The sequence below is a fragment of the Drosophila innubila genome (genome assembly GCF_004354385.1).
Source record: "Drosophila innubila isolate TH190305 chromosome 3R unlocalized genomic scaffold, UK_Dinn_1.0 2_E_3R, whole genome shotgun sequence".
In the NCBI taxonomy this organism is placed as follows: domain Eukaryota; kingdom Metazoa; phylum Arthropoda; class Insecta; order Diptera; family Drosophilidae; genus Drosophila; species Drosophila innubila.
In genome coordinates, this window is record NW_022995380.1 from 7916021 (window position 1) to 7940871 (window position 24851).

At 36.9% G+C, this 24851-nt stretch overlaps 2 protein-coding genes across 2 annotated transcripts; one reads left to right on the plus strand and one right to left on the minus strand.

Annotated features, from left to right (window-relative positions):
• Positions 1 to 229: 229 nt before the first annotated feature.
• Positions 230 to 1377, minus strand: LOC117790701. Its single transcript, XM_034630230.1, has one exon. It carries the CDS (start codon positions 1299 to 1301, stop codon positions 441 to 443), a length of 861 nt encoding a protein of 286 aa, XP_034486121.1. The 5' UTR covers positions 1302 to 1377; the 3' UTR covers positions 230 to 440.
• An 18646-nt stretch (positions 1378 to 20023) lies between these two features.
• Positions 20024 to 21097, plus strand: LOC117791353 (carbonic anhydrase 6-like). Its single transcript, XM_034631082.1, has 4 exons — positions 20024 to 20127; positions 20216 to 20306; positions 20370 to 20632; positions 20691 to 21097. The coding sequence occupies exons 3-4, from the start codon at positions 20375 to 20377 to the stop codon at positions 21084 to 21086; spliced, it is 654 nt and encodes a 217-aa protein (XP_034486973.1). The 5' UTR covers positions 20024 to 20127; positions 20216 to 20306; positions 20370 to 20374; the 3' UTR covers positions 21087 to 21097.
• The last annotated feature ends 3754 nt before the right edge of the window (positions 21098 to 24851 follow it).

Consider the following 24851-nt stretch of genomic DNA (forward strand, 5'->3'; position numbering starts at 1 on the left):
CAATTGGCAGTTGGTAGCTGAATGTTGGCAATTGGCACTTGGCGTGTGTGGCAAACATTTCGCTTTAGCAGCTCCCCCTTTCCCCTGGGGAAAGTAAAATGAAAGGGGGCAGCTCGAAAAGTAAGCAGAAGGAGTTTCGCGTTTTTAGTGGGTGTACACAATTTGCGTTTTGTTTTGTTTGCAACTGAAAATGGCGTTGGCGGCGCAGCAATTACATTTGATTGGACACTTAAATATTTTGGTTTTCTTTTATTGAAACGTGATTTATGGGACTCGCCTCAGTACAAGGTCAGCAAGGCTTAAATGGAATGTAAATTTTCTAGCTACAAAAGTTACAAATTAATAAAAGTTTTATTTGGTTTTGTCGGCATCAATATGAATATTAGCTTAAATTAATATATAAGTAGACCATTGTAGCTCACTAGATTTTCTATACTATCTTAATAGGACTGCCTATCGTTCGAATTTGGCTTGGGAAACTCGGTAACCTTTTCCGAGTTTTGTGCAATCTTGGCCTCAAAGAAAAGCTTTGCACCACTCACGCCCACCTTAGACACATTTATCGGATCTTCTAAAGCCAATAGCTCCGCATTAGAGCCGTTCTTTGGACTGACTTTTGCTCCACGATTTTGAAGAGTTGCCGCATAGGTAAGTAGAAATTGACAAAAATTCAACTTTGTCACATTTTCGCCGGCAATTTCGGCAATTAATTCTTTAACAGCCAGATGAGTTTGTGGCACCGAAAGTTTCTCCAGGGCCAATTTGAGTTGGGCAAGCTCTAAGTAGCTATCATTATTCTCATCACAATGTTTGAAGATAGTATATGCCTCACGAATCTCTTCGGGCGAAAAGAATCGTTGTGAATATTTGCCAGCTCGATTTGGAATATTTTCATCGCTGCTTTCCGTGAGCTGCAAAGGACGACTCTCCATCATGACGTACATGGAGAGGCTTTTAGCTAGTTCTTTGGATTCATCAGCATTATCAGACGCATGGAGTCTTTTTGTCAAATCGTCCACCTTCAAATGTAAGCCATCATTGCGGTTTTGTAAGCTCAAGCTGGAATCATGTTCAGCCCGGTTTTTCCATGCCCTGCAAAGGGCCTTAAACGATGCGCATGAGTTGTGAGACGATCCCTCAGATATTTCATAGAAACTCTCCTGTGAGTTGCATGGACTTGGAAGCTTTTCCACAATGCTATCCCCGATGCCTTGAGAATCTATTGTTGCCTTTGTATTTATTTTGTCGGCCGATATGGACACACTGACGGTTTCTTTATGGGTCACGAGCTCGGATGACATTGCGTATAATTAAAACTGCGAATTTGGTCACTTGATGTAAAATATCTAAAAGATTATTTCGAAAAAGTTTATAAAATTTCGGTGTTGTGTATGACTATTCAAATATAGGAAATTTAAGGAGGTATTGTAAAGAGAAAAGGTTTGACGATAAACTAAAATCAAATTGATTTGGGGATATTTACGTACATTTTGTTAGGTCGTCGGGTGCAGAGTATTTTGTGGTCGAATATTATTCAATGACAGTGTTGCAGTGTTGATTCAATTTAGTTGTTTGCAAAGTGTTTTTAGTTGATCTTTGTTTTGCCATACTGTTTGTCCCTTTGTGCCGCAACCTCAGTCTTTGTCCCTTGGCATTTATCCCAATCAATCTAGGAAGTCAACTCTCTCTCACTCCACTTCACTCTGCTCCAGTTCTCAAGCTCTCTTCAACTGCAAATTAATGACTGCAGAGTGTGTTGTGTGTGTATGTGTGTGTATGTGTGTGTGTGTGTGTGTGTGTTGTTGCCACGTTTTTGGGGAACTGTTAACATGCCATGGCCATAAACAGTTAATTAAGCTTTTATTGGTCACTCTCTTTTTTGCGCTCTGACATTTCACGTTTTATTTGTCAAACAGGAGGCCAAAAAAGTGACGACCATAAACGGTCAGCCACCCCGGCCAACGAGACGACCAAATGCCAAGCCGCTCACTTATTTGCCGTGTGCCGTAAGGTAGGCAACGTTATTTGCACACCGACAGTATTTCCCTCTCCTCTCCTCGGCCCTCGGTCCTCGTTTCGATTGGCCTACTGAGTTGAGTTCACATTTTGGTCCGCAGTTTATTTATTCGCTCATTTCGTGTGCAAAAATATTTGGTGATAACGAGCCGGCGGCCCACAGCGGCTTGTCATGTTTAAACCACATTTATTTGTTGTTGGTTCCACAGCAAGAATAAAAAATTTTCTATATACTTTTGTACATGTAATGTTTTTTTTTTTTTTTTTTTGTAGCTTATGGTCACACGGAGGACAAAAAGTTTGGCGACATCGGCATTTAATTTACATTGCAAAGTTTCGTTTCGTATCCAGATAATAAAATGCACAGAGCTGAAACTGAAACTGGAACTGGGTTAAGCAAAATTGGATAGCAAAAAAATAATATTCGTAGCGAAGGCTGTGACAAAACAAGAAGGCCAGGCCAAAGGACAACGCAAAACATCGATAAGATAAAAAGCCAAATAACGAAAAGGGAAAATGTCCCAAGTTTCTATAAAGAAAAATAAAATGGATCAGCCTGAGAAAAAATTAAAGTCGCAGCGAAAGTTGTGTAGGTCCTTAATCAGTAGACCATTTCAACACATGCACAAAGCTTGCAAACAATTTGTGTTCCGGAAACTAATTTCTATTTCGATATCGAATCAATTTCTCCAAACTATTTTGTAAAGCGCGAAAGACCTTTGCTGAATTTGTAAATGTGCATTTTTACGTTGCTTGTAAAATTGTTAAGTTTTAAAATTATCTTTGCAGATATGTATTATGAGAATGAAACCATGAGCCTACATTTTGGACCTACTGTAAGTTTTTGTTGTGCCAAAAGTGTCAAAACAACTTGCAGCCTCAGTTGCAGTGGGTGAGCAAGAAAGAAAGTGTAAGTTGTTGATTTCTTAGAGAAATTTCTTCTTAGGTGCAGAAAGTCGAAGAAAGGGGTTCCCGGGATGGGAGTTACAATTGGCTTGCAGCCAGGCAGCATTCAGCGGGTAGCAATTCGTGAATGCACTTTATAAAAAAACATAAAACAAAGGAAAGCTGCAACTGAAATTGAAAGGCGAGCTGACGCCTACAGAAACTTGCCGCATAAATTGCAGACGGCGTATTGAAAAACAAATAAACTGCACAAAGTGTCCGGTGATCATAATTAATGATACGTGTGCTTAAGGCTAAGACAGGAAACCTTTCTAAGCTCTTTTTTTTCGATTTGAAACAACAATAAATCTCAATATAACTCAAGTGGACGTTACAGTCTAAACTTTGACATTTGATGGAAGGATTTGCCTGTTGCCACACACATACACACAGCAACACACACATATTCACATAAAAATCTCACCAGGCATCGTTTGTCATGTTGCACGTAAGCTCAATAATTTTTTTCTACTTTGGCTCAAAACTGCGGCAACTGCCCCAAGAAGCTTAAAGTGAGAGCCAAAGGCTTCACCGACGCCCTGCCTTAAGTTTATATACATATATACATATATATACTTATATTATTTCGCAGACCCAAATTGATTACTCAAAATATTTCTAACGACTGCTTGGTCCTTGCCTTTTTTTTATCCGCCAACACAGCTCAGTTTTTTATTTCTTCTGTTCATTGTGTTGATGCCTTTGGGGCTCCTTTTTTTTCATTTTACGGACATTTGGGATTTTGCTTAATTGAAACCTTAAATGTTTTTACATTGCGTTTGCCTTCAGCATGAAGAAATCACAATACATACACATGAACAAACACTCATACATAAAGACAACGGAAATGGAGACTAGCAAAAAGTGTTGCATACTTTTTTACGCCCCTTTAAATGGCTGCCCAAACTCATATACACACATACAGTCAATCAATCAAATTGCCATTCAACTTGTGTTTGTCGTGCTGAATTTACTCTGCATTGTTTCTCTATTTTAAATACGATGAAAATGAAAAGAGGAGAAATTGTTGCAAGTGTAAATAGAATAACAGTCGATACGGATTTTATGTAAGAGAGTCGAGCATTTAATATTTGTTTAATTTTATTGAAAATGCATCGAGTCTGTGAAAACATCGGATCTTTATTTTACAATAGATTTGTTTTAGCTTCCATTTTATTTGAAAACAAATCCCAGCCTTGATGTCGTGATGCACTGCTAATTCGACGATATGCAAATTTTGGCCCGGCCTATATACCGTGCTTTACTAGGCTTTGTTTTAGTCCTCTGTTGGTGTTGAAACCGGTTTAAATCAGAGCGAGTTTTGAAAATTACTGTTAAGGATTATTCAAATTTGAGCATTATTTCTAAGAAGCATTCGTAAAGTTGTATGACTTTTTAAGCTTTAAAGGTAAAAAAGTTATTTTTATTTATTCATGTTTATAATGATTGAATCAAGTTGCATAATTTATTGTAGCATCGGCATTTGGTTTACAACTGCTTTGGACTATTAAACAAAGGCTAATTAGTGAGTAACTTTATAAAAACAAGGCCAACACGCAAGTCAATTGTCGACATCAGAAGTTAATTGAGTTATGCACAGTTTTCTTTTGGGGTGGATCCTAAAAAGCGGCGCAACATTTAATATTTCTTTATGCTAAACATGCGCCTTCGTGGAGGTAATAACCTTTTTGGACCAATGGCAATTAGAATACGCGATGAACGAAGCGATTTGTATACATATATTATAAAAATGACGTTTGACATTTGGCAGCGCATTAAAGCCATATTTTCCCATTAAACACAGGCGTGACTTTGACAAGGAGCCGAGCCGTAGTCTAAGATAGCAGCCATCTGCTTGGGGCGCCACTTGGACGCACGCGTTGCCAATTGAGGAGACGAGGACGGAACTGATGCTGTGCAATGTTGTTGTTGTCTTTGTAACCAGTGCAAACATTAATAAGCCAATTGATGTTTTGTTAACCCACCAAACGGGGCGAAGGCAGTTCGTCATATTGTATTGACCAGGCTAAATCCCCCCTGGACGCACACATGCGTGTCCTATGTCCAAGTCCCGTGTCCTGGGGCGTCTTGCCGTCTGTTGGGCTCACATTTATCCCGCCAGGCGATGGGGCTAATTGCAATTTATGTACGTAATAAAACATTTGCCAAACTGGCTGGCCGCTTCGACAAGGACGAAGGACGAAAGCAACGTCTGCCATTCGTTACGGCTTTTGGTTATAAATTTATGAAAAAAGATTGCAACTGACTGGGGAATTGAGACTGTTACTTGTATTGGAATTGGGACTGGGATGGGACAGAGTCCTGTGGCTTTATTAATAAAAGACTATCACCCAAAAGAAAGGAAGTCCGAGTCAATTGATGTCCATGTGCGTTGTGCAAATAATCACAAAAATTGCTCTTCACTTTGTTTGTTTGCCATTTCGCTGATTGAATTAACTGGAATTTAATTTGTTAGCCACCAACAGCAGTGCAGCACATTACATATTTACAGCATTACATTAATATATGTAAGTATATACTACCTTTACAGGTATCTGACATATGTGAAACAGAAGCGCAGTAAAACACATTTAAGTAATGCAAAATTTAACTGCCGCAGTCGTTACGGCTGAAGCGCTAAAAGTAATCTGCTTAGCAATTCGAAAATTATTCGAGCAGCTGAAACAGGTGAGCCAAATCGTTATATCTAATAAGACGAACGTCGAATACCCTTTCTTGTTATATATTGCAAAACAACAAATGTATATCAATGGTAAAATTAATAATATATATGTATTTTACTGTCCATACTTAATAATAATAAAAAAATCATAGCTTTTATTTTTAACGTTCGTAAAACACTTCAATAATAGTTCTCATATTATTTATTTGAACATTTTTGAATACTTATTATAATATGTATTTATACATATTGTTGGTAAAACATGCTACTTACTTGAATACATTCAAATATTATATTTGAATAGAAATTTAAAATTCCAAATGTTAACACATTATTTCAATAAATTCTTTTTCGATTGAAAATTCAATTTTTAGAGACATTTCTCATATGTAAATTATTAGTTATATGATGATATATTTATTAGGCAATTGTTGCAAATAACTGAACATTATAAATTGATTTATAAACAAAATTTTTAAATATGATGTTACGACTTTTTATATTTGTGCTATAAGTAAACATATTGTTAAAGCACAAATGAATAACTTGTAAAGACTGATTGACGTTAATTGCAGTAACTAAATATTTTGAGATGCTATGGAAACTTTTAGCTTTCGGCTGCCTGTTTCATAGGTAAGCTCATGTATCCTTTTCGGGGCTGCAAAAAAGGCAACGGATTTTAGCTGCAGAGGCTTAGGAGACAGTGAAAATCTCATGTTCGCGATTCACTGATGCTGATGCGGCTGTTGCTGCTGCATTTGAAGTGATTGCCGTGCACAATTCCGGCTAAAAGCTTTCACTAGTCAATTGCCGATGAAAACAAATGTGTAGTCGATGGCTTTGAGTTGCCTCGCAACACGTTTTGTCTGATAGTCGTTGGTTGGTTGACCAGCCTCTGGCTGTGCCTCTTTCGCGCTCTCTTCGCAGCTGTGCAACATTTTTGCGATTTTTCTTGTTGCGCTAAGTAACTTGGTCAAAGCCCATGCCATTAGTACTAACAAAAACAACTGCAGAATAAAGGTATACGTACATATATAGTAGAGTGAACGAAAGAGAGCGCAAAGCACTTAACTTAACTTTACGTATGTGAGTGGAGCTAATTGAAAACTACTTGTCGGACTATAGGCGAGAGCTACGAGTACAAACAAACTGGCAACAAAGCGAATAAGAAAGCCGCACATTACTCATACGCAGCATAGGCTGCAGGCAAACACAAAAACAGTGTCGTAGTTGTTGCTGATGCTACAATTGTGGCTTACCGGCTGGTTAATCTTCTCTACTCTCAACTCGACCCGACTCTATACTATGCTATTCAGCTGTTGTGTGGCCTAGGCACGTCTAACCATTTTGCTTTTTTCGCCATTAATGCCATCACAGGGCTCAGAGTGTTTGTATGAATACATTTTGTTTTAAGCTGTCGCACAGTTGTTGGTCTGCGTACGTGATAGCGCAAAACAGTGCAGTGTCGAGTCTTGCAACATGATAAAGTGGGAGTGGGACTTACTGTTTCCGACTTATACTCGCATTCAATGGCACATTGAACCCTGCTATATATATTACCTGCCAATCAACTTTACTTGAGAACACAATGCAAATATCACAAGTATTTGAGCACAAAAATAAGTCAGCACCTTTAAGTGGACACTTCATCTAGCTGAGTGGGTGGCACGCTAAGATGGAAAGAGGGCGGGAGGCAGTTGCAACACTTCGCTGCATTTGAATTGTTTCCGTTTTGCGTACGCTGTGTGCACTGAGAGTTATAACAAAAATCGCCAGCTCTTAAAAAGTGTATGCAACGTTCTTTGCTCACTTCTCTCGCGTTTCCGGCTTGCAGGTGCCCTGATTTAGAATTAATAAAGGCAACGTTGCACTTTCCTCGCTGCCAAGTTGCCAGTTGTATGTCGCTATGGCCTGCAGTTGACTTCACTTCTTTTGGCTGTTGTTGCCAGTGTTTTCACAGTTGCACGCTACCTGGCATTGTTTCAATGCGCAACATATAAATGTGTTGCATACATTTCAGCGCTAGATTTATGCCCCAACCCAACTCCGATGGCATATGCGATGCTTTAGCTTCACTCTCTCGCTCTAGCTCTTGCTTTGTCCTACACTTTTATGCAAAGAGCAGCAAGTGTCTGTGCGTGTGTGTCGGTGTGCTTGTGTGTGTAGATTGTATATGCATAAAGCTTGGCTTGTTGTTGTTTTTATGCGGCATTTGTGTCAAGTACACGACGCAGATTAAAGGGCATAAGACTGGAAGATTGCATAAAGCACGGGCACATACGAGTACACCAGAGTTTGAGCCAGAGAAAGAGCCAGATAGACAGAGAGCGAGAGAGGGATGTATATATATATATATATAGGAAGCTACAATATAAATGGGATAGCAAGGCAGCGCAAATCGAAAGGAATTGCAGTTTAATGGCATAACCTGTGCCAGTGTGCCAATCTATGAATCTTTTCTCTCTCTCTCTCTCTTTTGCTTCGTCCCTTTTCTCTATTTGTTTATGTGTGTGCACCTACCTGGTAGTAATAAGGTTACGTACACACACTAACATATGTTATTTGATAGCTTTTATCAATCCCACGTCATTTGTTACCACTTAAAAGCTATTTAATATCCTTACTTCTTGTATTCCTTTCTTTATAGGCATATTATTTGCTTTCAGGGAACTTTTCACAACGTCGATTAATTTGGTTTACTGTGGTAAAATGATCTGTTAACATAATGAGGTCTAATATGTGAATAAAGGATTTGTTACAAATTTGTATTACTTAAATTTATTTAAAAGTACATTTGTATTAAAAAAACCAAATTTTTTTAGGGCTGATTGTTTTGCAGAATAAATATGTTTAAATTGTAAGCTAACATCTCAATTATTTTGGAAACTACACAATTTTATCGTTGATTTTGTAAAGTGCATTTGAAAATCAGCTTAATTTGATTATAAATGTATTCGGATAAATGCAATAATGCATATTTGCATTACATTACGCATTACGTGACGTGACATTTGCTTAACGGAGCTGCTAAGTAAAGCCGCCTATGCCAATCAAATGCGCCCCAAAACGGGGCACTGGGGCAGCTGTGTGAAAGCTGAGCAAAAATAAACGACGGGCTGCAATTTTACAGTAAATTGCATCAAGGTGTAAAGTCAAGCTGTTGGCAGATGTTGTTGTTGCAGTCACAGTTGCAGTTAGATATGGACTGAGAGTCAGAGTCAAAGTCAGCATGGAGTCGCCTCACGATGGGGCAACGCTGCGCCGTTCAACTTGACTTGCACATTGTTGCATGCACCGAGGCGTTTCCTTTGAGCGCAGCACGCGCACTTGCAACGGATGTGGGTAAAAAGGGCAACTCCAGCTTCACTCAGCTGTAACCCTTTTCATTCTAGGTACTTCTGTGAGTGTACACAGACATGTGTGTGTGTGTGTGTGTGTGAGTGCTTGAGTAATGGCAAGCTCTTTATACGCTAGTAAAAACCTTTATATAAAATATATATAAATGCATGCATATGAGAGCGAGAAAGAGAGAAAGTTATAAGAGAAATTCAGCTTAAAGTATTTTCCATGTGACCTCACTTATGTTACCAACTCTCGCTCTCTCTCTTCCCCGCTTCCTCTCCAACTTTACCACAAAATATGCCATTTATCACAGCGACTTTAGCGAATCGCAGTCATTGTGACCGCCGTCGCTTTCTTCGCATTGTCTCCGCCAGGGACAGAGTTCATAATTAAATTCAAATACTTGTAACATTTTCGCACACTTATGACACGAAATTTATGAATGAATACTCGTACTGGATCCAAAGGGATCTATTCTCTCTCTCTCTATACATATATATATATGTGTGTATATATTTCATTTACTTGTCTGTATTGTCTCTTCTGTGTCTCGTGCCACCTGCTGTCCGTGTGCCGCACACAGCAGGCGTTTAAAATTAATAATGCTGCAGCGTGCCCCTTGTGCTATCACAAAGCTCAAAATTTCTATGCATGGGCTCTTTGGCTTTGGCCTGCAGTTGTCAGTTGCCAAGGCAGAAACACAAGAGGATTCCAACAAAGTCTGCGGATATTTGTTTACTTGATTAGTTGCCTGTCAGCTGAGTAAAGCAAACTGAGAGCGCACACTTAAAACCTCTTCACTCCATATTTTATGCAACATTTTTCACTAAAAATTGCGTATTCATTTTGTTTTAGCATAAGCTATAATATAATAACAGACGTTGTTGTCTTAAATCAGATGATTTTTAAGTACCCAGCCCGAGGCACTGTTCAAAAAAAAAAAAAACAACATTACAAAGCGCTTCGCAGAATCTGTAGCTGTCTTTCCACTTTTCACAGATTTTCGTGTTTTTTTTTCTTTCTGCCTTTCACGCACATTTGACACAAGTCACGCGTAGTTTTTAATTAAAAAACTTTACGCGCAATTATTTTTCGTACACACCACTATGGTCCGGATGAAGATTTTTTAGGAATTAAGTCATTTTATAAACATGTTCAAAGTACCGATATTTTTATGGCGATGTATTCAAAACACATCAAGCTCAAATGTTGCATAACTAAAATTTTAACATTTCTCAACACTGTTCAGCAATCAGCTGTTGAACAGAGTTGATTTGAACAAAGAGCACATGAAACGCATATGCGAATTTTTAAGGTTAATTTGAATTGTCTTACAGCACGTACTTAAAAGCTTTATTAACAAAATTTATCATGGATTATATTCATTGTGGTTTGTATTTTGTGTTTATACATCTGTGTTGCTTAAAATCAAAATGTTATATGTTGCCATCTGTAATTTAAAAACTAGCCTCGAAAAAAATTTTTCTCAAGAAAATTTTATCTTTAATAGGATATAACTAATTTTGTCAGCACTTGTCAGCAATGTGGCTATATGCATTTTGAAGTTTGATCAATTCTAAAATTGTACTATTAAGCTCAAGTTGCGCATTTTTGCGCATTTTTCACAATTTCACTTTATTTCAGCTAACCTCACGTTATAAAATGCGTATTCGCTTAAAGTGTGGCGAGAACACATGAGACAAAATGACCAAAACTATGATTTTTTGGCTTATTTTTTTGTGCGCATTGGCGAAAATTACAAAAACTTGTGTTTACGTATTGAATAAATGTTAAATCTTAGCAATCGACAAAAATAAAAATTTCTAGTTTCATACAAAAAGTCAGTTCACGACCGATTTTAATAATTTGAACTATATGATATAATAAATGATAGTATTCCGATCTTGATATATGTTGGTCAGAATGTCAGTAGCATAATATCACTTATATACGATCAGTTTGGTCAGATAGTTTGGAAAAAATAGCGTTTTTATAAAAAAAGTGACTTTTCGACTGATAATTCCTATTATTTCCATATGATATAGTTGTCCGATTTGGATGAAATTTTGACAACACGTTACGGGAATAGTAACACGCCTAACCTGTAAGTTTGGTCCTGATCGCTTGAAAAACAAAAATTTTACATATCGCAGAATCCGAAATAAAGGCGGGACCACGCCCACTTTTCTAGGCCATTTGCGTATTGATATCATAAGCCCAATGCAAAAAACTAGATCAAAAAAACTTTATTCGTTCTCGAGTTATTAATTTATTCCTAAAAAATCTTCATCCGGACCATAGTGCACACGTACAATGACGCCTTTCATTGAATTGCAATAAAATTGTATTTTTCTCATTGGACAAATTTCAACCTGTGTGCAACTTTTCTTCTTTTGCAATAGGTTTTTAATTTTTTTTCGTGCTCTATTTCGATTTTATTCTTTATTTAATTTTATAAACGAATAAGTTACTTCATTGCGTATACGCAATGTTGTCTTGAATGTCAACACAATGTCACCGAGTTGCTGTTGCTCCATTTGTTGCTGCTTTTGATATCCTCTTATTGATGTTGTCGCTAGAGAAAATTGGCTGCAAGTGCAAAATGCACAAACAACGTTTGCAAACAACAACACACTTGAGAAACAAGTCGAGAAAGAAGGAAACCGAGCAAAGGAATGAGGCTTAGGGCAATTCTTCTTCGTTGCAATTGTTGAAATACTTATACCCTATAGCAAATGTTAAAAGAATAAATGATTGACTTGACTATACCTAAGATCGTTATAATTCTTCTCATATGAGATTCAAGGCTCTCTTGCTTTCTCTTTATGTTGAACAAGTCACTTTTATCAGTAGTAAGGCGAAGTATCATGTAACCAATATAAAACTTCCAGGGAATCTTTTAGTCAACTCCGATCATCTCTTCGAATTTTTTAGGTTGCTTCTCGTTTTGCATGTCTACTGTGGAATGACAAACGAACGTAGTGAATCGACTGAAACTGAATCATCTGATTCACTGATTAAACACGGCTATGGACCGGGATCGGCTTTAACCCTTTAGTGCCGTCATCACAGCGTCAAGCTGTTGGAGCATGAAATTTTCCATGCCTAATGAAGTGTAAAGTTTTATCGTTTGAGGAAAACGCAGGCCACGCCATTTGCTGTTATTTTTCTGGTTGTTGTTGTTCCTTTTGGGTAAGTTGCCTTCTTGTTGTTATCGCTTCTAGCTCCCGTTGCCCGATGTATATTTTTTTCCAGTTTTATTATTATTGTTTTGAGCTACGTATTATTTAGCTTTTGCTTTCATTTCATGCCATATATTAGTGGCCTATATGATGTTTTGGGCTTTGTTACGGTTGCACAGTTTATTATTATTTGTTTCCCTCATTTTTTTTTTGTTCTGTTTCCTTTTTCGGTTGCTAATTTTAGACATCATTGATTTCCATGATTTATTGATATGTTTTGGTATGGCAGGTCCAAACAAAAATATTTATTGGCTAAGGCCAATGCAAAGTTTTATTTAACTTTTAGATTAAATTTAAATTTTTATAAATCATGTGCAAATTTCTGCATTGTCAGCTTATTTTTGATATTTTTAATTAACTTTTTAATAGTGTACCCTGTAAAAATGTAAAATTACTAACAACGAGTCGTTTCCAAGCAATTTTTTAACTTTAAGGAAATTGACATTCTTCATCGGAGGATTACAAGAAAACTAGAGGTATCATTGCAAAGTCTGAGTTTTTTTTTTGTGTTTCATTGGATCAGCTTCAAAGCTAAAATACATGGCTTTAAAATTCGGTATGCATTTTGGGTATATGAATTTGAATAAAATTTTTAAACCTGACAGGATAATTATGAGTCGACCATTTACCTAAACTCGCTTGAATTCTATTCGCGATATTGTTTAATATATGAATATATAAACTCGTATTGACAACATCGAACTATGCGTATGTTTATTAAATATAAATTAATTGATTTTTCAACGAAATCAGCATGTTTCAAGGTAATAAATTGTTCATAAAAGAGCAACATTTTAAGCGAGTTATAAAACATACACAATGCTCCAATTCCATGCTCATGTATATTTTTTATGTTAACATTTATGTTCATTGTTCAATTTGTGTGTACAATTATTTGCATTGGCCAACAGTTGTTACCAAACAATTGACTGTTGATAACCATGTTTTATTGCATTTGCAACTTTGCGAGAATATGGATTGATGCTAAAGTATTCTATAAAATATTATTTTAAAAATTTATTCATAAATAAAATATATTTTTATAGACTTTTAACTTAGTTGGCCAGATATTTGTATGGCTTTAAGGTTGTTCTTGGCTACTTGTTCAGTCTAGCTTACAATGCCTGATTGAATTCCGAGCGATTGCACCTGCAGTTGTTCTTCTTCCTGTGTGCCGGCTTCTGCCATTTCAGTCCATGTTCGTTGTACAATTGTGCAATGCCCCTTGGGGCACTATCAACCATCAGTGTAGGTTGCAGGTTGGCTGTTGCATTGGAAATGGCTGCAGCTAGGAAATCAAAATGTGCATATGAAAGTAATTTCCACACTTAATAGGATACGGAAACTCTGACGATACGTTTTACGATATCCTGACTATGATGCCCGGCAACCATTTACATTATGCACAAGCAAGTAAGCGAGATGGAAATAAGCGAAGCAAGAGAGACAGAAAGAGAGCGAGAGATAGAGAAGCTGTTCGTCATTCAATATATGGAGAATGCCTGACAGGTTACCTCAAAACGCCCAGCCACGTTGACTGTTTCCGTTGTAGCTTCCGTTTGGCATACGTTACCAGTAGTTACTGTTGCAGCATGTGTGGCATGGGGGGAGGGTTGGGCGGTGGAAGCCTGGCATTGGCTAGCAACGAAGTAAAAGAGCTTCATATGTCCGCTGTCAAATTTGGGAATTATTCAAGTTGCCTCTGCTGCAGTTGCAAGTAGAGCATGAAACCACCACAGAACGAGACGCATCACATATTTCAGCTGTAAGAAACAGATAGTTACTTTTAGCCAGGAGAGATATAGATACATTTTTGCAGTTGCAGTTGCAGATACAAATATAGATGGCCTCACCTGGCATTGCTAACGGAACGTGGCACACAACTTATTGTGGCAAGCAGACAATTTGAGTTGGCTGGAACGGAGACAAGCCAAATGCGGCGCTGCTTCATCTCAATCCTAGTAAATCGACTGCAGCGGATTCCTCGCTTCGCTGACGCTCCACGCGCGTCATTGATTTGCCCTACGCCCTCGCCCCACGCCTTTCTCCTTTCACCCTCGTCTATCTGGCAGTGACATAACTCACCCAAACTAACCCCAACCGTAGAACGCCGTGCGCGAGCGATGCTGGCAATTTTATTTGAGCTCATGCAATTTTACTTGGCATTGTCATGTAGCTGACTAAAAAAACATTGTGCGACTTGCTTCGAACGCTTTGATTGACCATTGAAATTGCACGTCAGTGTTGCTGGCAGCTCTCGCTCTCTCACTCTCTCACTTTCTCACTCTCTCTCACTCTGTTCCTTGTGTCTCAGTGGCCACGTGACGTATGAGTAATGTGCACGACGTGCCGAGTTGACAAGCGAGCATGTGATGTGCGAGGTCAGTTCGATGATTATACTCGTACTCGTAACGATGCCATTTCTCTTATAATACTTACAAGAAATGCATCAAACTCTGAAGAAATTTAAGATGAATAAGAATAATAAACAACCTTGTGCTTTCATCTTGAATATTTGCAATCATTTGATGTTGTTTATATGTTTGCATTTGCACTTGATAGCTGCACAAATCCTAATATCGGCATGCCACAAATGATAATCAACTTTCTGAATTTCTAGTTGAATAGGACGACATGATCGAAGTAAGATAGATGAGGTAAGTTGCAACAACAACAACGATAGTCGAACTGGGAACCCTCTTAGTTATTGCGGCAAGCACATGAAAAATTAAGCTGGCTTTAAATGTGCCCCTGAGAGAAGCTCACAGATATATCTACTTACGAACTTCATCTCCCATTTCTTGTTGCAGATTTACATACACACCACATTGAGCAACGCCCAGCCATGCCTTCGGCGAATGCACGTGAGCTTTTCTTGATGTAATAAGCAGGAGACTTTGGGACTTGTTTTTCGACAACTACAACAACAACAACAACAACAAGAGCAACAACAACAGTTTACGAGTGGCAAGCAAACAATCACGCAAGGCGCTGAAAAGTATGCTATGGTAAATCAGACCCAAGAGTGAAAGACGTAAGCAAATTACACTCCCCTTCTCAGAGCTGACTATAGCTATGAGACGTACTTGTAACTGACAACCAACCATATAATAGATGTTCCATAAACTTCTGCACAAGACTGCATTTGCAGGGGGTACTTGGCTCCGTATGCGTAACTATGACTCACCAAATAAATGTTTATACAACGCACTTGGACTAACAGCAGCGCGGAGCGAGCAAACAAACAAACAACCAAACAGACATACTGACAAACTGACAGAGAGTCAGACAGTCAAACAGTCAAACAGAAACTGCGATAGATGTAGTTAAATAGCTCAAGTTTTCTGTAGCGCACTTGACAGCGCACTGAGCGTTCCCCGCCGAGTGTTGATGTTGCAAAGTTAATGAGCAGAGGCAGCTCATGAGAGCAGATGTGAGGAGATGATGCACAAAGCGCGCGACCAGGAGCAACTCAACTGAAGGCCAAAATGAGACGCTATTACGTGTATTGGCAAGCGTTTCTGAAATTATGACATATGCTTATGACTATAAATATGAGCTGGGCAAATAAGTTGCAAAAGTTTGTATTCAAATTGCTAAATGCCAACACTTGAATGAAATTTCGAGAATGCTTCAAGAAATTCGAGTTATTGGTAACTGGAAACATAGGCAAACGAAATGACACTTGTATGTTTTACATACTTTACTATCGATTTTTATACTCAATTTAATCGCTTGCTGGTCAAAAAATCGATAATAATGCATGTATATCAATTGCATTTTCACACATAAACCATTGACCTGTTCTATTTTCATTTAACTTTACAGTCTAAGAAACATGGTCGACAAATTTATTAAATTCTGCACTTTATCAACATGTATTGAACTTTAGCAATTCATATGAGCATGTGAAAATAAATTCAATTTTTACTATGCGTATACGCTATTTTGGCCACAGCTTAAACTTATCTATCATATTTGGCAATTTTTAATTCATTTTAGTTTCAATTGCTGTTTGTTGTTGTTGATGCAACGAAGCGCATGTTTTACCTTTGGACAGATAATAACGAAGTAAATGATCTACATTGCGTATACACAGTTTGGTGCTATGCTAACAGGCATCTTATGGTTTCTGTCCTTAGCTGTGGCTGTCTGTCTGTTCGTCTGTCAGTCAGGTGGTCTGCCTGACAGCTTGCTTGCTCATTGTTTTGTTTATTTAAAGTCAAATGCAAAGCATCAATTAAATACACTTGAAGTAATCGTAAATAGTCTGTAGTTTATAGCACACACTTGCAGATACACACTCATACACACATTGATGTGATTGTTGCCATCAATTCGAGCCTAACTAAACCAAAGATAATATCATATGGGAAGCCTTATGTACATGTGGCAAGCTGTTTCCAATTTAATCATTTATTTGCTTTCGATTCTATTTGAGGCTTAAACCAAAAGATATAACCAGTTGTACAGTTATCCCAATGGCAATTTACTGCTTTCCATTTTAATTAGTTTCGTTTGCCAGTTGCAAACATATACAATATAATTTTATGTAGCTACCGTGTACTTGTAATTCTTTCGGCTTATGCAAATTGTATTAGTTATTGATTGCATGACGGCTAAAAATATATGACTAAACTCGGGTCACAGCAGAGAGGATGAAAGCATTAAGACAACAAACCAAACGAAAACAAATTTATGAAGTACACTTAAAGTCATCAGAATATCTTTCTTGTCAGCCACTTTACCCTGTCCGACTGTCTGTCATATCATTGGATCTAAATTACGCCGTGAGCCCAAATATAATTTCGCCAATCTTAAAATAAACATTTCGGCATTTACGTCAGCAGAATGAACTCTGAACTCTCTTATATAATAAGCGTATTGCCTATAATATGTTAAAAGGCGAAGAAGAAATATCGCTGTTCATGTCGATTTGGTGTCAATTGCAGTGCAAAATCAATTAGTTTTCGCTTATTAATTGCATCTGCTGAGCTAACTAAATAAACGAATTAAGCCCAGCCAAACCAATAATCAACGCCCATTGCACATTACGTATACGCAATGAGAAATGGGAGTAACTGGATATACGCGCAAATCAAACACTCTTTTTGAACGTTTTCAAAATTTATTGAGTGTCATAAAAAATTATATGAAAATCGCCATAGTGTTTTTCAGTATTATCGTAAATATAATAAATTCGTATTCAAAGTTTTCCAAGAAAGTTTAAACCTTAGAATGGGTTTAAGTATAACTTTCAAGTTGTTCTTTGTATTCAGAAGTCAATTTGACGATTTAATTTTTATTATGTGAGCTTCTTAATTTCTTAGCTTAAAATTTTTTTATTCGTTTCTTTTATAGTTAATATAGTACATGTAAGTAAGGGTAAATTGAACAACAAAGCATTTATACGCTGCAATGGGCGCAATTTGTAGTTCTCAGCGGCATGAATGCGTATTTGTGTGAGTGTGTGTGTGTGTGTGTGTGTGTAGAGGCATGTCCTCGTCTTTTGCCTCGTCTCATGTTGCATATGTTTTATATGTCTACAAATTCGTATCACGTTCGGCAAAATGGGAAAACGTGTAGCTCGGTAAAAGGAAATTCGAATTCGATGTCTTTAAAAAGCGCTTTATAAATGGCGTCAAGCACCTTCAGTTGCCCCGCAAAAGTGTAGAGCCAACAAATGGTTGCCTTCAACTTAAGCTGCAGTAAGAACAATTGGAAGCAGGTAGCATAGAGACAACAGGACTTCCAACTTGAATCCTAGTCTGAGTCCGAGGTAGAGAGAGAGAGAGAGAGAGAGAGAGAGAGCGAAAGTAAAAGAAAAAGAAGAAGTAGCTTAGAGTAATGAATATTTAATACGCACTGTTAGCCGAGTTCTGTTCCACTCATTTGCCACAACGACAAGGACTCTCGTCTCTTCGTTTCTTGCCACTCTTTGTGCTACTTTGAAAAGTACAGTGAACGAAAATTGGTTTTAAATTGATTTACCATAAGCGCTTCTTTACAAAAACCAACGACAAAGCATAGCGAACAGAGAAACGAGAAGAGACAAAACACAGATATAGAGGGGACTAGGAAACCGCAGAGTGAAGTAACCTCTTCCTTTTTGGTTTCCATTTAACTCTTAGCTCAGTCATTGTCTCTAATCTGTATGCACATCAGCAAATTAGAACAAATCGTTTTAGCATTGCAGTTGATTTCGTGTTTAAACATTTTGCTGCCACTTCAATCAGACTGAAGTACGGGAGGACGCCGCAAAGTATGCAACCATTTATATGCAGGATACTACATGTTTATTACAACTGCGTGTGATGCACCTGCTAAACGTGTCACGGCTTAATTGCAGACACTGGGACCATGGTCCCTAGCAATTAGACGACAACGACAACGACAACGGCGACAAAGACAGCGTTGGGTACAATAAATGAGAAAAATATCAGTCAACCACACGACATTTACCAGTTGGCAGCACACATAAAGAAACTTGCACTCACCTGTCTGTCTGACTATTCCACTCACTTTCTCTTTTTCTCTCTCTATCTCTCTCCCTCTCTCTGTATGATGCTATTGCTCGTGCCTTTGTTTCATTGCTCAAAATTGCTTTTACCGCATTGCCAACTATTGTTAATGTCATTCTAACTGCTGCTGCTGCCGCCCTTAAGCCACGCCTTCTCTGCCACTTCAGTCTGTAGCTCGTTTTGTTCATATTCCTGCTGCCTGCCGAGCGCTCGTCATTAAAACTTTAACAGTTTTATGGTGGCAAGTGCATCCTGACACTTTAACTTTAGCTGCGCTTTCCCTCCATTTCTTTTTCACACAGCCCACATTTGTATTTCTGTACGTGTATGTGTGAGTGTGTGTGTGCCTTGGTGTCTAGTGCACACCCAAAAAATACAACAATAAATTACCATAGAAAACACGACAGGCAACTCAAAATGAATTTTTAGTCTCTCAGCTTTCACATGTTTCGAGTTCGCTTTTCACTTCTCTCAGAATGTAACAAATTAAAATGCTAAAAACAATTTATATAAAAAAGAAAAGATTTTTAAACGCGTAAGGATATGAGAAGAGTTAAATGAAGTGTTTACTTTCACACCAGCGTTTTTGTTCACTGAGCCTATAGAAAACTATTAAATACTCGCTATAAATTCTAAATCAGTCGAGTCGATTAAAATCGGTTTATCCGGCCGTATGAACACTTATTTTCATTAAAGCTAGAGAGACTAAATTAAGCAGATCAAGTTTCTTACAAGCTTTTATATCATGAAACTATTATGCACAAAAACTTGTATGTATATGGTATATTTTAAAACAAGGTTCTTATATATAAACAATCCTAACATTGTACTGCAATATAAAAACGTTATTAGCCTATATATATAGTAATTAATTGTGAACAATTATTAATTTATAATTATAATCTTTATTTTCACGTTGAGGTTTCTCAAAATTGTTCTCATAAATTTACTTTATGTGCCGACAACCAAAACTAATTGATTTTTACACACATTAAGCAAACGTTACTCATAGTTTAAAAAATTATAGTCTCAGTTGTGAATAAGTTGTCTTATCGCTCGGTTTTTAATATATTTTTAAAAGTTACGAAACAAAAATTGGCGATGGTTCAATTGAATAATTTTCTATTGATTTTGTTACTCAATATAGCGGTGTACGGATTACATATTCACATACCTAGAGAGAGTAATATAACAACCAATAAATTATTATAAATGATCTAATTTTTTATTGAATAATCAGTTCTTTGAAAATTTTTGAAATATTTTTAATGTAGAATATGGCTATTGGAATTATAAAGAGCATGGTGCTGATTGGCAGGGAATCTGTAGGAGAGGAGAAAATCAATCTCCAATTGACTTGAGTGTTAGCCATAAATCGGTTGGTATCTGAATGTTGAACTAAGAGTACGAGTATGTAAAATAATGTTGTGGAGTGAATTAATAGTTTTGCTTAAATTTTATTTTAGAATTTGAATCATGTAGTACCACAGATTCATTTTGAGAACTATGATCATATTTTTATTTCTCCATCATCGTTGACCAATAAAGGATATACAGGTAAGTCAAATAGTCAGTACAGGTTTTTTTTTAATTGGCATTCTATATATTTTCTGAATTCAGTAAGCATGCATATTGGAAAAGGTAATCACGGTAAAAATCCCTCAATAAGTGGAGCTAATTTCAAGGGGACATATATAGCAGAAGAGCTACATTTTCACTGGGGATCAAGTGCAATTTTCGGATCGGAGCATAGGATAGACGGCAAACGATTCGATATTGAAATGCATATCGTCCATCGACATCAAAAGTATTTGAGCTTGGTTGAGGCTGCAGACTACTCCGATGGCGTGGCAGTAATTGGCGTAATGATTTCGATCGTCAGGGTATGCAATTATCTTCATCAATACTCTTGCTTGGTGTCTAAATCTTATAATTTTCTAGGATAAATATGAAACTTACCCTGTTTCAAATGTCGTCAATCTTTTCGAAAAGCTCGCATTTATACAAAAATATAAAACCATCACGTATCTACCTGAATATTTTACTCTTGGTTCAATGTTAAAGGATTTAAACACACAATATTTTTATACCTACATGGGATCTTTGACCACGCCCAATTGCAATGAGAATGTACATTGGATAGTGTTCCAAAAACCAATACGCGTACCGCCCAATCCAACATTTAAACTCTTTCAACTAAAAAACATTAAGAAATTGCCTATATTGTACAACTTTCGAAAAATTCAAAATCTTAATTCACGAACTATACGATTTAGCTTGGAATTATTTTGTCATGATCAACAATCCGAAGAGTGTAGTTCCTTAAAAATAAAATAGGTCGATGTAAAGGAGTATTTTTCTTCATGCCTTAAACTAAGTTTCTGGTAACGAGCTGTTTTCTTACAATAGTGCTCTGTAAATAAACTTAAACTAAACTAAATAAACTTCCATCACTAAGAAGACTATGCGACTATGCTGTAGTTGCAATATGCTACTTTTTTATCATTTAAAATTATATTTTAATAAAGTGTATTTAAATTGTTCATTTTAAATCTTGATATATAAGTTCTTTTTCGACTGCTTTTAGTTAACGTTAAAGAAGCGATCAAATGTAATATATAATTAATTAAATGAGAAAAGCTGTCACAATATAATCAGTTTTAGTGTATCCATACATTCCTCTTAGTCAATTTTTTCTCGTATTTATACCCTGTGACCATTAAAATTGAGAGAAAGTGGATGTATTATCTTTGGTAGAATAAATTGTTTTTATTTTTGGATCGTACTACTATATCATAGGAATTATTTAGTATAAAGATTCGTTAGTTTTTTTTAATATCTTAACCTGATAAAATTCGCATCTGGACTGGACCTATGCATCCAGACCAAATTTGGGTTAAATCGGTCAACTATATCAAATAGCTGCCATACAATGCCATATAAAAATATTACATTATTTGATTCATAACTATTTTGTTATTTTAAATGCAATTATATGTTATGTGTTATATGATATACAGGCCATTCCAGCTTTCACTTTCACATTATTTTCTAAACGCTAATTTTAAAGCGCATTTATTTAATTTTGTTACCCATTAGGATAAATTTTTAGACTAATTAATAATAAATGAACGATTCCCTTTTTCATTTTTGTTGTTGTTATTTTGTTATAATCGAATTACTTTTCTAACCACAGCAATGGCATCGCAAGACAAGTGCCACCAACGTTACCACCGACACCACTAAGCCGCTTACACTTAACCGACGAAAAGAAATGTTGCTTTGCTCTGAGTACATGTCTGTGTGTGTGTGTCTGTATGTGTGGGTGTCTGCGAGCTTGTGTATGTGTGTGACATTTGCCCTTGGTTTCCAAGCCGTATACGTAACATTTTGTTACTTTTATATTTTTTTTATATGAGAGAAAGCTATTGGTAAAGGAAAAAGGAATGGTCGCGTTGGGAGGTACGTGCATGCTGTGGCATTGGAGAGAGAGAAAGAGAAGGGGGAGGTGGGGCATATGAAGTGGCAGGGCTTTAGACCGAAATCCGCTTAATGCGCGCATAAAAAATGGCAACGGCGACGAATGTTGGGTGCGAGCCAAAGTCCCAAACTTGATAAAATGTAAAATTATCGCACATTCATTGTTATTGTTTTTTTGTGCTTGTGCTCTTCGTGTATTTGTTGTTGCTTTTTGTTTTTTTTTTTATTAGTGAGTAGATGCCTGCGACGAGTGGCATCAGCGATGGCTTTAGGTTAAGTAAGCCAACTCACATACGCAGCTAAACACACGAAATCAAACTTGAAGAATTACGTTGATTTCCCTTAAAGTATGCGACACACACAAGCAGGGCGAGAGGAAGGCAGAGCGAATTCAGAAGCACCAGGAACACCTTAAGGCAAAGGAAGTGCGTCAACGGAAATTTTGCAGCACACGCAATGCATGAAAACAAAAGGGAATTGGCAAGGAAATGGGTCCTCTTTAATGCCTGCCAGTTACATTTTATTTTATTTTATACTTTATTTTATTTTATTTTATTTCATTTTCGTTTTATTTTTATGTGCTGCGCCAAAACAAAAACAACAACACTAGCAAACTCCAGAAGTCAAGCGCGGAATTCTCGCTTTTTCTTTTCGATTTTGCTACTTTTTTTTTTTTTGGCTGTGCATTGAGATTTGCTGTTGGCTGTTTTCCTTTATTTTGACTTTGGTTTTGTATTGGCTACACTAAATCACTTTAAAAATTAGCATAATCCGGTGAGTAAATAAAAATAAGTGAGCGTCTCTCGAGTGCCAAGAGCTTGAATTTTTTTCTCGGCCAATCGCCATCGCAATCGCATAAGAACTGAGCAAATTGCAATGCGAAAGCCCGAAAAGATGGAGAATCACAGTCAAGATTGAGTCTAAGAGTGGGGTATTGGGACCAGGGATGGGCTATCATCTAACCACGACAAGCTTGGGCTTAAAATATGTTTGAGTATCTATTTTACATTAGACATTTTTTAAGTGTAGTTGTTATTGAAGATCTTAGTTTAATTCTGATATTTCCTTTAAGGACCTCGGACTCTCTAAGGGTTCAAATATTAAGATCGACGAAGACATTATTACTAAGTACTGATTTTCACTGTGCTATACTTAAATAATAAAATCAAAAGATTATGTAATACTGAAAAAACTTTAGACAATATCTAGATCTTTTAAGCTAAGAGATGCTGATTAAGAGATTTATCCAATTTGTTTTTATCGCATTTATTTTGTATCGATTGTGTATTTTATTTATTTTGTTCGCCTGCTCTTTCGTTTGTCAGTTGCTGTTTTTACTCCAGTCCAACCCTGCGTATACTTGTTTTTTCTCGCATTTTATTGCTTTTATGATGCGTAAACCCCTTTTGTTTGAATTCGTTACACTTGAGTTATGCAAATCGCACACAGAAGCGACAGTTGAAAACGTATTGATCAATTAGGCAGAAGTTGTTTATGTATTTGAAAGATTTTCACTGTCAGAGAGATAATTTATAGCTGTTGTGCTTTTCTTATTTTTTGTCAACAAGAAGAATTTTATTTGCGTCACATGATAATTTCATTAGAAATTTTTTTACATTTTTCAACTTACTAATGCTTTAACAGCGTTTTACTCGTAAATAGTTTGCTGTTTAAACAGAAACATAACCTAAGCTCCATTTGGAATTCCTGTGGCTGCATCTAACGACATTGGGAGAATTTTGTTCGTTGGGGAGTTGCAGCTTGTCTGCTGATTGATGATGTGCTGAGAAAGAATTGTACAAACAACTCAAACGAGGCAACATAACGAAAATGGTAAATTAAAAGGAGCATCAGATAAAATCATGTCAGCATACAGATGCAGATGCACACAGTCAAAGGGCAACTCACATCTAGGATTGCATCATTTGAGGCATGGAATCAGCTTTAACGAGCTTATGGGTAGACTGCTCAGAAAATGACTACACAAGGTACAAATGTAACCATTTAACATTTGCTTACACGTATATGTGGATTTAATGAATGAAACAATGTGTAGCATTCTTGTTGTTTTTGAATTTTCAACTCAAATTTTCGAAATTTTTAAGGTAACAATCTTAGTTTTCCTGTCGATGATGGCCTTAAATGCCAGCAAAGTAATGCAAAATACATTTCAGACTCTTTTGAATGGTAGTCAGCTTAAGTTCCGTTTGCAGTTGATCTCTAGGTGAAATGTACATAGTTAAATATTTCTCTTCTTGTCATTTATAACTTTATTTAATTATAATGCAGATTTCATTTTTGTATTTCTTGTCCTTTTCTTTGCTTGCCTTCGCACCCGGCGCTTCTCCACATTTACATGAACCCGAAAACACACACAAAAGAAAACTCAATTAAAATTGAATAAATTTCCATGCTGTTGGGAATAATTACGAATTTCAATTTATTTGCCGCAGGATGCAAAAAGCAAAGGCAACTGCCAACAACAAAGACGAAGACAACAGCCAGTCATAAAGCCAGGCCAGCAATCGTTGTCAGCATTACAGTAAAAGAAACTTTTACCTAACCAAATGGCCCAGGTTGTCTGCATGTCTACACCAGGAGAAAGCGAGAGCACAAGACATA

Bases quoted from the DNA above. Each gene is read 5' to 3' on its own strand.
- LOC117790701 (XM_034630230.1), bottom strand. From the start codon at position 1,301: ATGTCATCCGAGCTCGTGACCCATAAAGAAACCGTCAGTGTGTCCATA.
- LOC117791353 (XM_034631082.1), top strand. From the start codon at position 20,375: ATGCATATTGGAAAAGGTAATCACGGTAAAAATCCCTCAATAAGTGGA. The intron at 20,633-20,690 runs GTATGCAATTAT...ATAATTTTCTAG, and splicing joins TAATGATTTCGATCGTCAGG to GATAAATATGAAACTTACCC.